This window comes from Phaseolus vulgaris, chromosome 1 (assembly GCF_051622355.1).
Source record: "Phaseolus vulgaris cultivar YP4 chromosome 1, ASM5162235v1, whole genome shotgun sequence".
Lineage (NCBI taxonomy): Eukaryota > Viridiplantae > Streptophyta > Magnoliopsida > Fabales > Fabaceae > Phaseolus > Phaseolus vulgaris.
In genome coordinates, this window is record NC_143498.1 from 7,221,871 (window position 1) to 7,237,604 (window position 15,734).

A 15,734-nucleotide genomic window follows, 5' to 3' on the forward strand; every position below is an offset into this window, starting at 1 on the left:
CTTCACCATGTTCAATTAGATGTCTTCTATCCAAGCAAGATGAATCTTGGCTTTGGCATAGAAGAATTGCTCATATTCACATGAATCATTTGAACAAGCTAATATCAAAGGATCTTGTGATTGGGCTGCCAAAACTCAAGTTTGAGAGGGATCACATTTGTGAAGCATGCCAAAAAGGGAAACAAGTGAAAAGTTCTTTTAAAACCAAAAATGTTGTCTCTTCTTTGAGACCTCTTGAACTTCTTCACATGGATCGCTTTGGACCCTCTAGAACTATGAGTCTTGGTGGAAATTATTATGCTCTTGTTATTGTTGATGATTTCTCTAGGTACACTTGGACTTTGTTCTTGGAATCAAAGAGTGATGCCTTTGCTGCATTCAAAAAGCTAGCAAGAAGACTATAAAACACAAAGAGCAGCAACATAGGTTCTATAAGGAGTGATCATGGAGGAGAATTTCAGAATGAGAAGTTTGGCAAATTCTGTGAGAAGTTGGGAATTCTGCACAATTTCTCTGCACCAAGAACACCACAACAAAATGGAGTTGTAGAGAGGAAGAACAGGTCTCTTGAAGAGCTTGCAAGAACAATGCTTAGTGAATCATCACTTCCTAAGTATTTTTGGGCAGATGTAGTGAGCACCTCTTATTATGTGATGAATAGGGTGCTTATAAGGCCCATTTTGAAGAAAACTCCATATGAACTTTTCAATGGAAGGAAGCCCAACATCAGTCACCTCAAAGTCTTTGGCTGCAGCTGTTTCGTTCTCAACAATGGAAAAGAAAGCTTGAGAAAGTTTGATGAGAAAGCCGACCTTGGTATATTCATTGGTTATTCACTCACAAGTCATGCATATAGAGTCTACAACAAGAGTTTGATGACTGTAGAAGAATCAGTTCACGTTGTCTTTGATGAGGTAGACCGCAGAATCAGTCAGATCCCAAAGACCAGTGCTGAGGAAGATGAACAGAGCATCAGTTTGGAAAAGCTGGAAATCTGTGCAGAAAAACAACCGGTTGATTCGCAGAAACAACCGATTGAAATTCTGCAACAGAGTGAGCTGCCCAAAGAGTGGAGGATTCCTAGAGATCTGTCAGTGGATAACATCATAGGGCAGATAAAGGAAGGTGTCTCCACACGTAGTTCCATCCCAAACTTCTGCAGGCACACAACTTTTGTCTCTCAAATTGAACCAAAGTCAATTGAGGAAGCTCTCAAGGATGAGAAGTGGGTTGAAGCTATGCATGAAGAGCTAAATCAGTTTGAAAGGAATGAGGTATGGTTTCTTGTCCCTAAAACTAATGAAATGAATATTATTGGTTCAAAATGGGTTTTCAGGAACAAGCTAGATGAGGATGGTGTGATCACAAGGAACAAAGCAAGGCTAGTTGCCAAAGGCTACAATCAAGAAGAGGGCATAGGCTATGGTGAAACCTTTGCTCCTGTTGCTAGATTGGAGGCTGTGAGGTTGTTGCTGGCCTTTGCATGTATAAGTGGTTTTAAACTCTTCCAAATGGATGTAAAGAGTGCCTTCTTGAATGGCTACATCAATGAGGAAGTCTATGTAGATCAACCACCGGGCTTTGAAGATCACAAGTATCCCAACCATGTCTTCAAGTTGAAGAAAGCTTTGTATGGACTGAAACAAGCTCCAAGGCAGTGGTATGAGAGACTTAGCAACTTTCTGCTATCTCATGGTTATGAAAGAGGAATGGTAGACAAGACTCTCTTCATCAAGAAGTCAAATGCAGAAATAATTCTTGTGCAAATCTATGTTGAATAATATCATCTTTGGTGCTACACAAGATAGATTGTGTGAAGAATTTGTGGTTGCAATGAAAGATGAGTTTGAAATGTCTATGATGGGAGAACTATCTTTCTTTCTTGGATTGCAGGTTAAGCAAACAAAGGATGGGATCTTCTTAAGTCAATCAAAGTATTGCAAGGAGATTCTCAAGAAATTTGAAATGGAGAATTGCAAAGAAGCAAGCACTCCAATGCCATCAGGCTGTTACATGGATGCTGATGCTGCTGGAAAGAGTGTAGATCAAACAAAATACAAAGGTTTGATTGGATCTTTGCTATATCTAACAGCTAGTAGGTCGGACATCATGTTTGCGGTGTGTCTATGTGCAAGATATCAAGCAAAAAGAATTCTGAAATATCTCAAAGGAACATCATCTGTAGGATTATGGTATCCTTCTCACTCTCCAATACATTTAATTGGTTATTCAGATTCTGACTTTGCAGGTTGCAAGCTAGATAGAAAGAGCACAAGTGGCACTTGTCACCTTCTTGGCTCAAGCCTAATATCATGGCATAGCAAGAAGCAAGCATGTGTTGCTCTCTCTACTGCTGAGGCTGAATATATAGCTGCTGGTAGCTGTTGTGCACAGATTCTATGGCTCAAGCAACAACTTGCAGATTTTGGTTTACAAATCAGCAAGGTTCCCTTGATGTGTGATAACACAAGTGCCATCAATCTTACCAAAAATCAGATTCAGCACTCAAGGACCAAACATATTGAGATAAGACATCATTTCATCAGGGATCATGTACAAAATGGGAACTGTGAAGTGAAGTTTGTGGAGACCAAACTGCAGTTAGCTGACATTTTCACAAAGCCTTTACCAAAAGAGAGGTTTTTCTTCTTAAGAAATGAGTTAGGCATTCTTGATCTTAATAATCTCTCCCAAATCTGTTTTTGATACATGCTAAAGTCTATTTGTGAAGACAAATAGGGGGAGAATTTATTGGTTCTTGTATATCTTTGTCTGATACTGTATAAAATGTTAAAATCTCTGATATGAAAGTGTTTTCTGCTGCTGCTGATAGAAACAACCGATTGTTTTGTGTAATCAACCGGTTGTTTATTATGTTTCATGCTTTAAAAGAGTAATAAACTGACTTGTTGCTGTAAGAAGCTTTGGATAGTATAAATGTTTTTTCTGCAGCAACTACTTCAGATTTAATTAGATCAAACACAAGCACCAGGGATTTGCTTCATCAAATAGGGGGAGATTGTTGAACCAAGTGGTGTTCAATGTTTTGAAGAATACAAATCCTTTGAAGGATGTTGAAGCCTCTGTTATGCTTGATGTTGTTGTGCTGGTTTAAGCTTTGTTCTGGGGTAGTTTATATGTTGTAATCCACCCTGTGATTAAATCTAAAGCATTAGCATTCTCAATCTTTGTGAAAGTAAAATGTTTTCAAACTAAGTTAAAACAACCGATTGTTTTGTCGAAACAATCGATTGTTTATACTTAGGTGTTTTGAGAAAAAGATTGAAAACTGTTTTGAATGGTTGAACTGTTAAGTACCAAAACAACCGATTGATTCGAGGAAACAACCGATTGTTTGTTTTGGGACCATAACAGAAAAACTATTTTCTTTGACTGAGCTTTAAATGTTTTAACTGCTTACGCTCCAGTCATTAAATGCTTTGACCAATCTTTTAATGCAATTTAAGAGTTTGTTAAGATTTGATAACAAACTACATCTTTGAATAAATTCAGAAAAACATATTTAACAAAAAAAGAATCTTTGACAAAGTTTTTCTAAGAGAGTTTTTTTCAAAGTGCTGAGATTGCTAAGAATTTGTGATTAATCAAAGTGTTGGAATAGGATTCTGCTTGTATTGATTTCAGATTATCTTCTGTAACAAGTGTAATCCTTGTACTCTGTTGAACAATTTCGTTTCTGTGTTTGCTGAGATTGGTTGTGTGTTCTTGAGGTGTTCAAGATCAGCAATCTTAGTGTTGGCCAAGGAGAGTGTGTTTCTTGAGGTGTTCAAGGTCATTCTCTTGGTTGTTGTGTAAGTGATCAAGTGGTGATTGCTCAGTGGATATCCTCAGTGTTTCTGAGAAGACTGGATGTAGCTCTGGATTTGGAGTGAACCAGTATAAACAACTGTGTACAATTTCTCTATCCCTATCTCTTTAAATTCAGTTTTGTCAATTAATAACTTGTATAAACAACCGATTGTTTCGGTAAAACAACCGATTGTTTTTCCAGTATTGTGCTTTTGCTTTATGTTTTGAAAAACTGAATTCTTAATCAAGGTTTTCTTAAAGTATTTTTCATTCTAAGCTTAAAAGTTTACTAAAATCTTTCTTAAACAATTCACCCCCTCTCGTTTAAGGCCATATATTCTGACAGTAGAGTCTTTGGGACCAAAGAAAAGGTAGATCAGATTTCCTGTGGAGGAAAAACTTATAGGATGTATGGTCTTTTGAAGGATGGAAAGATGAGTTTGAGGATAATTGTACATGGAAAGTTGGGAATGAGAGGGAGATTAGGTTATGGGAGGATAGATGGGTGGATAATATGACGCTCAAGGACAATTTTTCGAGGCTTTTCTCCATTGTTGTTTATATGGAAGCATTCATTTTCCAAGGATGGGTGAGGTCTGAAAATTCAGAATGATCATGGAAGATTGAGTGGAGAAGAAATTTGTTCGAATGGGAAAATGTTCAAGAACAACAAATGATGCAACTTTTGAGAGAGAAGAGGGTAGGGGTAGATAAAGATGATTGTTGGGTGTGGAAAGATTACGCAACAACAGTGTACACAGCCAAATTTGCATACGATATTCTTAAGGAAGATGCTCAGGTGAATGAGAAGGATCTGTTTCAGAGTTTCTGGAGGATAAAGACACAACCATCATCCCATCTCACAACATGGAGGGTTTTGGAAGACAAAATAGTGTCTAAGGTGAATTTGGCTAGAAGGGGAGTTTGCGTGACAAATATCATATGCTACATGTGTGGGGAGGAAGAGGAAAACACATTTCACCTCTTCAGTACGTGCAGAGTTGCTTGGCTTGTGTGGGCTAAGTGCTATGAGTGGATGGGGTTGGCAGTGACGGATCACCAGGAGCCTAAAAAGCACTTTGCTAACTTCAAGGTGAGTGGAGCCAAAGATAGTGTTAATTTGATTTGGGGTTGTGTGTGGATAGCAGTTGTAGAAGAATTATGGAAAAACAAGAACAAAAGAATTTTTAGAGGTGTAAGGATAGATCATAATGAGATTTTTTATCTAGCTCAACTGAAAACTTGGTCTTGGATAAAGTCCAAGGCACATGGGGTTTGTTTCTCCTACTCTAATTGGTGCTTTGAACCACTAGTTTGCATGAAGTCTGTCAAAAACTTGTAGGAGGACTTTTTTTAGACGTGGGACTATGTTTGGTAGTTATGTCTTGTAGGATAGGCTTTTTTAACGTTTTTTCGTTGGGTATGGAGGTAAGAAGGTGAACTTCTTAGGGAAGTCTTTTGTATACGGATTAAGGTATTCCTGAAATACCTCATATTTATTTATTCATTTTTTGTTGATAAAAAAATGGTTATTTTTTTATTTTTTTATACTATTATAACAATACTTCTTTCAAAGGCAAAACTAAAATATAGTTGCATATTATTGAGCTTATACTCACCTACAAAATTATAACACTTTTGAAAAAAAAAATGTCTATATTACGTAATCTCAATCTTATTATGATACATTCAACAACTTTAGAATTTTAACAAAATTTAAACTGATACTGTATTTGTATTTATTGATGTTGTACTTCTCACCAATTTTGCTTGACATCTCTCAAGGGTAACAAGTAAAAGAAATCTTAAAGTCATAAAAATTAACTTTTATATGAAAAAGGTTGATGATAATTACTTAAGTATTAGTTTTTCTTAGTTTTGAACAAATTTTGAACCATAAACCCAAACATTTTTCTTATATGAATATTCAATCTTTTTACTAAATAACTTTATTGCATGTATGGCTATGGACATGTTGCCTATGCATGAGATATTAATAGGCTTTTTCTTCCTATCCTCACAATTTCTAATTGCAGTCCCATAATTTTGAAAATATATTTTACCTTTTGTAAAAGTGACTTCATATATCCTGCTCCAAAAATCTTTCAGAACAAGTTTTTTCGAGTTTCTGGAAAATGGTTTCAAGAACAAAATTTCTGACATTCAAAATAGGTTTTTCAGAACAAGCTTTTGAGAACAAATGAAATAGATTTTGGAACGAGCTTTTCGAAACAAGCTTTCCATTAATATACAATATACTCCAGAAGGAACTTTTCAAAACAAATTTTTCAGAACAATTTTTCCAAAACACATGAAATGAATTTCAGAAAACCTTTCTCTCTTCGGTTTTCTTTTTCACTTTTCCAGTTGGTGTTTGGAACCTTTGATTATTTGATACTTTTTAAGTTTTTAGGTTCTTAGTGTGAAGTGTTGAAATGTTTTTGCCTGTTTTGTTTGAAGTGTTATGTTAAACGATGAATTATGTATTTTTTTTATAAGGTTGATCCACCCTTAATCACTTCTTTCTCTCTATGAATGTAGCATGTGATGAAGAATAAAGGTGTAAGTGACAGCGGAAGAAGAAGTGATGGCGGAAGAGTAACAATAGCAGCACAATGCATGTGGGAGGATATTGATCATAAGATCTTTCTCCATGCACACCAAATCAGTTAAATCTTTTTCCTAATGTTCCAATATTTTAAAATTGAAATTTAAAATACCAATTAAATCGTAAATGAAGATCTTTTGTCCTCATCAAAGATTCCTTACGATTCTAGTATGATTTTCCTTGGTTTTTATTTTGATTTTCACTTTAAAGGTTGGAGTTAATCTTTTTTTTTTTTTGGTACATTACCTCACTGATTCTGAAGTTTGATTAAGTTTTATCTATTTCCAGTAAAATATTTTAGATTAAGCCACTGTTTACTAATTAATTATTTCTTTTGTTTCTTGAATTTCTTTAATATTTTAATGAATATATTACGAGAAAATCATGAAATAGAAACCAATTTTTAAAGATAAAACAATTAGTTGCAATAATAACTAAATTAGAGACCATTTTAGAAATTAAAAAAAAATTAATTTCTAAGTTAGTTTCTATTATTGTTAAATAGTTTCTAAATTGTTATCTAATTAGCAACAAATGTTTTTGCGGTTGCTAATTAGATAACAATTTAGAAACTATTTAACAATAATATAAACTAATTTAGAAACCAATTTTTTTTTAGTTTTTAAAATAGTCCCTAATTTAGTTACTAATGCAACTAATTATTTTAGTTTCTAAAAATTGATTTTTATTTCATGATTTTCTTGTAGTGATATATATGGGTTCATTCATTTGGTTTTGAATGAAAAAAAAAATTCAATATGTCACTCTTGATAAAAAAAAAAGCAAATTCAATCCATAAATAAAGTCACTCCTGAAAAAGAAATTAGAATCTCATATATGGAGTTATTCGATTGTAGTTCATGACAGATCTCACTACAGAAGTTTCATTTTCAATGGAGTTGGTCATAAAAAAAAAGTGGTAATATCTCATTATTTGTTTACTTCATATAAGTATTACACTTCTTTGAATAATTTAAGACCCTTCTTTAAATACTTTCAAATATTCATGCAAGGGTCATACAATTCATGCTTCAATCACAATGATCTAATTTACCAATTCTAAAGAAAATTATTGAGAATAATGTATATTATATCCGATCTTTTAGTGTTACTTCAAATGATCAGTGTTATAGAGCTCCTCATCACCCATACAAAATTAACTTTTAGTTTGGAACTAAGGCAGTTTCACAAGATAGTAAATTAGTTCCAAAGAGAAAGTCAAACTACGTCACTGATTTTTAATACATACTATAGGTAAACTAAACTATTATGGTTAAACATCATTTAAAATCAATTATATTTTTAAGTGCAGTAAATGTATTGGTTTATTTTGATATCATGAAAGTACTAAGAAGTGTTAGAACTAAAAGAGAATTATGAAGAATCCGAAAAAATACTTGAATGTAATCTCCATAAAGATTTATGGATAACATTAATATTTTTTTACAAAATAATATTGTATTTTTGAAAATTATTTAATCAACAACTACTTTTCACAATAGTTTTTGAATTGAATGAACTTTAATCTAAATTATTATTGTTATTATTTATTTATTTATTTACTAATTGTATGCTGGGATTTATTAGAAACTCAAATATTTCCTGGAGTCTTAAATCATAATTTGCTGAATTACTAAATGGTTAAATTTGTCCACAAATTTATTTAATTTATTTAACAGAATAGTGTTTTAATATTTCAATTTAATAAATAATAAATTTGGTTTTAAAGCTTTTGCATAAAATACTTTTATAATATTTAATTGTTTTATTGTATCTTTTTTTAATTATTATTATTATAATTTATTTATGAATTATCTGATGAGATTTATTGGAAACTAAAATAAATATTTCTTCAGTGTTAAATCATAATTTCTATGTTACCAAATGCTTAAAATAATAATATCCTACATTATTATTTTAAAATTTTATAATAGTATATATTATAAATACTATTTGTTATTATTTTAAATCTTTCTATTTTTATGAAATCAGATTGATATAATAAATATATTTTTTAACGAATTCCAATAAATTGCACGTGTGAAGTATTATTATATGTGTAGCTTATGTGATTTATATTAATTTGGTGCCTGAAGAAGAGAGAGTAAGAGAGAAAAAATGGATGGTGAAGGAAAAAGAGGAAAAGCAGTGATAGTGGGAGGTAGCATAGCAGGTATCTCATGTGCACATGCTCTTACCTTAGCTGGTTGGGATGTTCTTGTGCTTGAGAAAACACCCTCTTCTCCAACTGGAAGCCCCACTGGTGCTGGCCTTGGACTCAACTCTTTCTCCCAACAAATCATTCAATCATGGCTTCCACACTCAAAGCAACAACAACTCCTACACAACACCACTATCCCTCTCACCATTGATCAGGTCCCACCCTTTTTCTTTTCATCTTTTCTCTTTAATTATGAGTACTGATTTGGTAATACTTCACTAAGGAATATTTCCAAGGATATACCGATAAAAGGGGATCCTTTTCATCTTGGTGTATGATTCTCCTAATACAAACTTAGTTTTATTTGCAAAATATAAAAACTTATTACTACTGTTCTATTGTTTTTACCTGAGCAGAACCATGTAACTGATAGTGAGAAGAAGGTCCACTGTGCATTGACAAGAGATGAGAGTTTCAACTTCAGAGCAGCACATTGGGCAGATCTTCATGGCCTTCTGTACACTGCACTGCCATCAGATATATTTTTGTGGGGTCATCTTTTTCTCTCTTTCCATGTTGTAGATGGTAAGGGTTCTGTCATAGTAAAGGCTGAGGTTCTAGAAACTGGTAAGGTTGTAGAGATAGTAGGGGATTTGCTTGTTGCAGCAGATGGTTGTCTCTCTTCCATCCGCCAGAAATATCTCCCAGATTTTAAACTAAGGTTAGTATTCAAACCAATGGGATAAGACTTTTGCTGTCATTTGTATTTTAAAATGGAGCTAACAGTTATTTTCCTCTATCCTTCAATCTGGAAAGATAAAAGACATTAGTACAGTAAATTATACCACAGATTTACAACTAATAGAGAGAAAAAGTGAGAGAAGAATGAGATATAATAAATATATGATGGTGGTCACAAAGAACTGTGTATAAATTGTTGTACGAGTTGTAATATGAATATCTTGTATCTTTTACAGATATTCAGGCTATTGTGCATGGAGAGGGGTTCTTGATTTTTCGAAAATTGAGAATTCAGAAACCATCACTGGTATCAGAAAGGCATACCCTGATCTAGGAAAATGCTTGTACTTTGACATGGCCTCAGGAACACACACTGTGCTGTATGAGCTGCAAAACAAAAGACTCAATTGGGTTTGGTTTGTGAATCAGCCTGAGCCTGAAGTTAAGGTAACTTTGTTCCTCATCCTTATATTAACAATATTAATACCCGGATTCATAATAATCCTGAAATGATTTTCCTGTCATTCTTCCCCTCAAAACATATTCCTAGTAAGGTCTATAAACTTTCTAGCATTGTCTCTACTATGATCTCAAACTAGAGTGTATTCATGCTTCCAGTTGTTGCCACGTTATCTTGTGCTGATTGTAAGTTGATATTTGGGGCCAAAACTTACCACTTTTCAGGGTACATCAGTGACAATGAAGGTAAACAGTGACATGATCCAAAAGATGCAGCAAGAAGCAGAAAAAGTTTTGATTCCTGAATTCGTAAAGGTCATAAAAGAAACAAGGGAACCTTTCTTGAATTTCATATATGATAGTGATCCCTTAGAGAAGATCTTTTGGGACAATGTGGTATTGGTAGGCGATGCAGCTCACCCCACCACTCCTCACTGTGTTAGAAGCACAAACATGTCCATATTAGATGCAGCTGTGTTGGGCAAATGCTTGGAGAAGTGGGGAGCACAAAAGCTTGAATCAGCTTTAGAAGAGTATCAGTTCATTAGGCTACCAGTCACCTCCAAGCAAGTTCTCCATGCAAGGCGTCTAGGTCGCTTGAAACAAGGGCTGGTTCTACCTGATAGAGACCCTTTTGACCCAAAGTTGATTAGGCCAGAGGATCATCAGGAGCTTCTTGTGAGGAACACACCATTTTTTAATGATGTGCCTTCATCACTTGGGTTAATACCATCTGGTTGCTTGTAGCATTGTGTTTTATTACTGCATTAGCAACGGATGCATTACTTACCGTCCATACAAGTATAGGTACACTTAAATTTGGAGGTGATAAGATTCAGTGTTCTTTTAGAGACTTTCTAAGATTGTATGCAAGTTGGTTGTTGGAGCTAATAATACAATACTAAGTTCCTTGGAAAACCGCTCCTCTTTAACAAAAAAGATAATCGATATTTATGTGTTTAGTTCTGGGATGAAAAATTGAATTACTTTAACGAAAAGGATAAGATATTTATGTGTTTAGTTCTCTCATAAAAAATTGAATTACACATACAAAGGATTGACTGAATATTACACTAAAAATTCATCTGGTCAAAATCCACAAAATTCCAACTCTTCTAGGAGTTGCTTATTTCACACAAGTGACCCAAACCATATATCGATTTAACTTCTGTCCTAGACCCTAGACCGGGAAATAACTTATTGTGAATACACAATATCCTCTTATGGATCTCCAATTAATGGGGACAATCATTGAGTATTTCTCTTGTCCTTATACCACAATCCTTGCCTTAGAACCTACTAATATATCTCAAAATGCAAATTACAAATTCCAATACTCAATGTGAGAATTCAACAATTCAGACAATCACTCGTAAAAACTATGTTCAAATGAACAATGGGAATCACCATTTCATGGTAAAATATATTTTTTTTAAAAACTATTGTTTAATAGAAAATGGTGTTCTTGCAGAGGGTAAAAAGAATTACTAAATATAAGGTTTACTTCAATATGACAAGTTATTAATTAATGCAAACCTTTTCAAATTATTCTATCAAATTAATTATGGCATCAACTCCTGGCGGTCCAACCTTAAAAAGTATTTCTACTTCTATATTACCCAGCATTCATAATCCCACTCACAAGTACATTTCAGTCCCAATTTAATTTTAAACATGAACATTTCAACGAAACTGCTTGTTGACTTTATTCACAAGCCCAAATAAATTCAATTTTGTTATTGATTAATAAAATATTTGGTCCTCCAAAAGTATTGAAATTCAACCAACAGACTGACATATCTGATGATGCACAAGACCTTCTAACAACTCATCGGTAAATAATACAGCCTACAGTTGTAATGGAGGCAAACTATTACGCTGGATTTTACATTTCTACCAACAGGAAACAGAGAAAACTTCAATCCCGGGCAGTACAGAAGATATATTGCGCTCTACCATAATCGCATCCCCACACCACATTCTCTGATACAATGGAAACTAAACTTTTGTTGGCCATGTTGCTTGCGCTGACATAATAATTCCAACAATCACTCCAAATAGCCCAAGCGCGCTACCAAAGATCTCAATCACAAGAATTTTCACAAAGAGGGAGGAATTCTGAGCATCGGATAATGCACAGCTGCTTCCAATTATTCCTACACACAACCTGCCAGAGGGGAAAAACTAAATATGTAACAACAGGATGGAAAAGGTCCCCCTGCATTCATCGGGAAAAATTTCTACAAAGATATGAGAGGTAGGTGACAAAGAATACACACCCACAAACAAGATTTGCGAAGCCCACAATTAATCCAGAAGCAAAGATTGCATATCCAGCCCTAAGAGACTCTGGTTGATAGATATTTGCTGTTGGAACGCTTTCTAATTTTGTTTGAAGAATAATAGCCACAATAACACCATATATAGCAACAGCTTCGCAGAAGATTACACTGAAATACAACAAACATCACAAACCATAATGTCAAGATGGCATAAATGTTTATATTTGAAACTGTATCAGCAATACCCGGATACTATTATGTAGATACTACATGTGAAAGGAACATGAACATTCACAGCACTCAAATAGAACAATCTTAAGTACAGAATAAAAGTTTTGATATTCACATTAAAAACGGAGCTTAACAACTTATTTTACTAAGCAAGTTGAGTCAATCAATCATTATTATATGATTAAGTACGAATTAGTGAAACAGCTTATAATCAAACATCTTATTGATAGAGATAGTAAAACAAAAACTCTACATAATTGAGACAAAAAAACACTAAAAGCCAAAAGATAAGATATTGGGCTCAACCTTAATTGCATTTCCAAGCCCTAATACTACGCAAACTAACTTTTGAGAACCTTACTTGAGCTGGCATAATAATCCCAAGAATAAAAAAAGCACACAAACAGAGATCCAGTGAGACCGAACAGAAGTTGACGTAGAAAAGAAAACATAGAAGTAAGCCATGCTCGACCAAAAAACGGCAATATTGAAGGTTGTATTGAAAGTTGAGCAGTTAGAGTGTTCATTCCAGATTGACTTGAAAAAGGGTACAGCAATCTCTCTACCCAAAAAACCAGGCATAATATGCATATGAGAATTCTTACCTTGTCAAAAAAAATAAAAACTTCAATGCATTCTCCTTTATTTGAAATTAAAATATCAGTGTTAATCTTTCAGCTTTTGCATCTGACCTCTGACAAAAAAATACACGGAGTTTGAAATTGAGAATGAAATTTAGTGCAAGAAACTCTCAATATCTTTCATTTTTTGTTCATGTATTAGTTAGTTATGCAATAACCCAGTAGGCTTTATACCTAAAAGCGGATAACCATACCCTTCAAACCATACGATCACTTACTCCCAATGATGAAGACAGATTATCATTGCCTATTATGAGGGGGAAGACTAATGCCCGATACACATCAAACTCAAAACTAAATCACAGGTGTCATAATTTTACTACTAATAAATCGCTATTTACCAGAGAAACGAGCATTAAGCCACCACACTAAAATCGTTGAAAAAAGATCCAGTAAAGTTAATTGACAGAAGAGCAGTGCTAGACTAATTCATCAACATCAACGACTTCATTTTATCACAACAATTTTCTTTTCCTTTCAGAAGTATTAAAACAAAAAGAAAAAAAAGCTTTTGTCAACCACTGTTTTTGTGTGTGAAAGTTGCGAAACGCCACAGCGCAATTGTAATTTGTAAACTCTAACACAAATCTGCCACAATCCTGTTTACAACAACTAACAGTTCCTCTCCAACTCCAATCCTTAACCGAAGCAAAACTAAACAACGTAATCTCCTAATCTAAACCGAACGAATCTAACCTAGAACTACAGAAACCAAGATAAAATCAACAGAAACATAGGCTTTCCCTACCACTACACAAAAATTGCCGGAAACAAAATGTAGGAAACTCCTAAAATATAATATATGTAGTCCAATTAAAAACCAAAACTAAAAAAAAAATGCATAAAACGGTACAAAAAAACTGCAATTAGTTTTACCTAATGAGATTTTTGGAAGTGATTCGAGGAGCCTTGATTGCAGCGCCGATCAAGCTACTACCGGTGATGTAGATCCCCCTGCAAACGTTGGCGAAGCGAATTCGGAAATGAGAAGAAGGTAACGTAAACGGAAACGAAAAAAAAATATTGAAGGTTTACCAGGCGGCGCCGAGGACGGAGACGCCGATTGAGACCGCGATGCCGATGGCGGAGAAGGTGTAGGGCGAGATCGCGACAAGTGCCCTGCTCCAAGAACTGGAATGTGCCACAATCGTCGCAGACATAGTGAACGTGTTGCTAACGGAAGGGAATAGGTGAATGATTCTGATTGGATCTCAGTTGTTCTGTTAACCACGGAGCGAGAAGGGAAGGGATGAAACGCAGTGTCGTTTAGATTGAATTATTGAATAAGAAAAAACAATGTGACCAACAGGCACAGAACTTGCGTGCGCCACGTTTGTTAAAGACTAAAATGATTTTGAGTGTTTCTTTCTGCACCCCTACAACTTTCTTCTGCACCTATATAAAAATGTGAAGTGACAAAGTTGGCCCTGAAAAGGCTGCACAGCAGAGAACGTCCCTGCTTCTTCTCAGCAATTTTCTTTGACACTATTCACAGCAAGCGTGAGGATTCCTTGCAATTTTGGTGAATTTGGTGAATTCTCCCCTTTCTTTTACTTATACTTGATTCACATTTCCTTCAATTAAAAATATGGTGTTTAACGCAAAAACAAAAGCATAATAAATATTCTTTGAGGTAATCTTCTTTAAATATCTCTAGCAAAGTTGAGTTTAATTATAATATAGGTATAAATCTGAATAAGTTTGAATACAAAATATTTGGATGAGAAGTGAGAATGAGACTAAAACTGATTAGGAAAGAAGATATCTACTTGATAATCTATAACAGATAAATGAAACATTTGATAATTGTAAAACATTTGATAATTGTAAAACAATATCCTTAGACAAATTCTGAATTCAATTTTTGTAAAGAAAAGAATATTATTGTACTAGTCAGACGTGCTCGGGACTCCGATCCGAGTACTCAAATGTGTAACTTGGTTGATTAGGCCCACTTAAGAAAAATACCTAACTCGGTCTAAGATAAATGATAAAGCCCAATGATGTATCCAGAGGTCGCCCCTGGCAATGAGGAGTCCATATTGGTTAAGTGTATATGTGAATAAAAATTGAATTCGTTAAGCGTATATGTTTTCTATGTGTATAAAAACGATTAAAGATCATGTTGCATGTACCCGTAAAATAAAAGTGTATAATAACATAATATCTTGGTGTTTGTTAAATTTTGAAAGAGAGGACGACGAAGACTATAAAAAGGGCTTGAGACCTTGAGATAAGTTGAAATCTGGAGAGACTACACTCGTACAATTATTTTATATTCAGATTCTGATAGTAATATGCTCTCACTGACTTGATCTTCCAACAGGTGGAGCTCTTCTCACTATGGATCATTAGTATCTCAAAGCAGCAACGCCAAAGAAGAGAAGTCAATCTGAAGTCCACCGCCAAGGTCCGACCCAGGTCAGCTGGCTAGAACAATTATAAAAGTGACTTTTGAGGAAGAACAGGAGGGTCAGGTTGTCACGTTTTTGCATCGCGTTTTATGGAAGCGCAAAGTTTTATTTATTTTTTGTATTTTTCTTCCACATGAAAAACTATTTTTTTAATTCACTTGTGATTTTCCATTGAATTTTGAGTTTATATTCAATAGATATTCTGGTAGCAGATTGTGCTTTATTTTTTGTATGTTTGAAACTGAGTTCGTGTCAAGGTAATTTTCGTTTAGAATTCAGGATTTTTTTCTTTAATTAGATTTCTTGGTTAGTTCGCTTAGTTCTAATCAATCTTTTATTCACTTAGTTTAAGAGGTAAAAGATAAACATATCACAACTATACACTTG

General features: G+C 34.2%; 3 protein-coding genes across 4 annotated transcripts; 2 read left to right on the forward strand and 1 right to left on the reverse strand.

Annotated features, from left to right (window-relative positions):
• The first annotated feature begins 4,483 nt into the window (after positions 1–4,483).
• On the forward strand, positions 4,484–5,152 carry LOC150029484 (uncharacterized). Its single transcript, XM_090298771.1, has one exon. The coding sequence runs from the start codon at positions 4,484–4,486 to the stop codon at positions 5,150–5,152; it is 669 nt and encodes a 222-aa protein (XP_090154897.1).
• Positions 5,153–8,475: 3,323 nt separating this feature from the next.
• LOC137813352 (uncharacterized) lies at positions 8,476–10,697 on the forward strand. The gene is made up of 4 exons (XM_068615536.1): positions 8,476–8,794; positions 8,996–9,300; positions 9,557–9,767; positions 10,005–10,697. Exons 1-4 carry the CDS (start codon positions 8,537–8,539, stop codon positions 10,524–10,526), a joined length of 1,296 nt encoding a protein of 431 aa, XP_068471637.1. The 5' UTR covers positions 8,476–8,536; the 3' UTR covers positions 10,527–10,697.
• Positions 10,698–11,501: 804 nt separating this feature from the next.
• Positions 11,502–14,257, reverse strand: LOC137813354 (V-type proton ATPase subunit c''2). Of its 2 annotated transcripts, none has more exons than XM_068615537.1 (4): positions 13,969–14,257; positions 13,810–13,887; positions 12,059–12,229; positions 11,502–11,946 (listed from the first exon to the last, which is right to left on the reverse strand). In XM_068615537.1, exons 1-4 carry the CDS (start codon positions 14,091–14,093, stop codon positions 11,778–11,780), a joined length of 543 nt encoding a protein of 180 aa, XP_068471638.1. In that variant the 5' UTR covers positions 14,094–14,257; the 3' UTR covers positions 11,502–11,777. The 2 variants fall into 2 exon arrangements, with proteins under 2 accessions (XP_068471638.1, XP_090155568.1); XM_090299442.1 differs by having other exon boundaries at positions 11,502–11,963; positions 13,969–14,253.
• Positions 14,258–15,734: the final 1,477 nt, after the last annotated feature.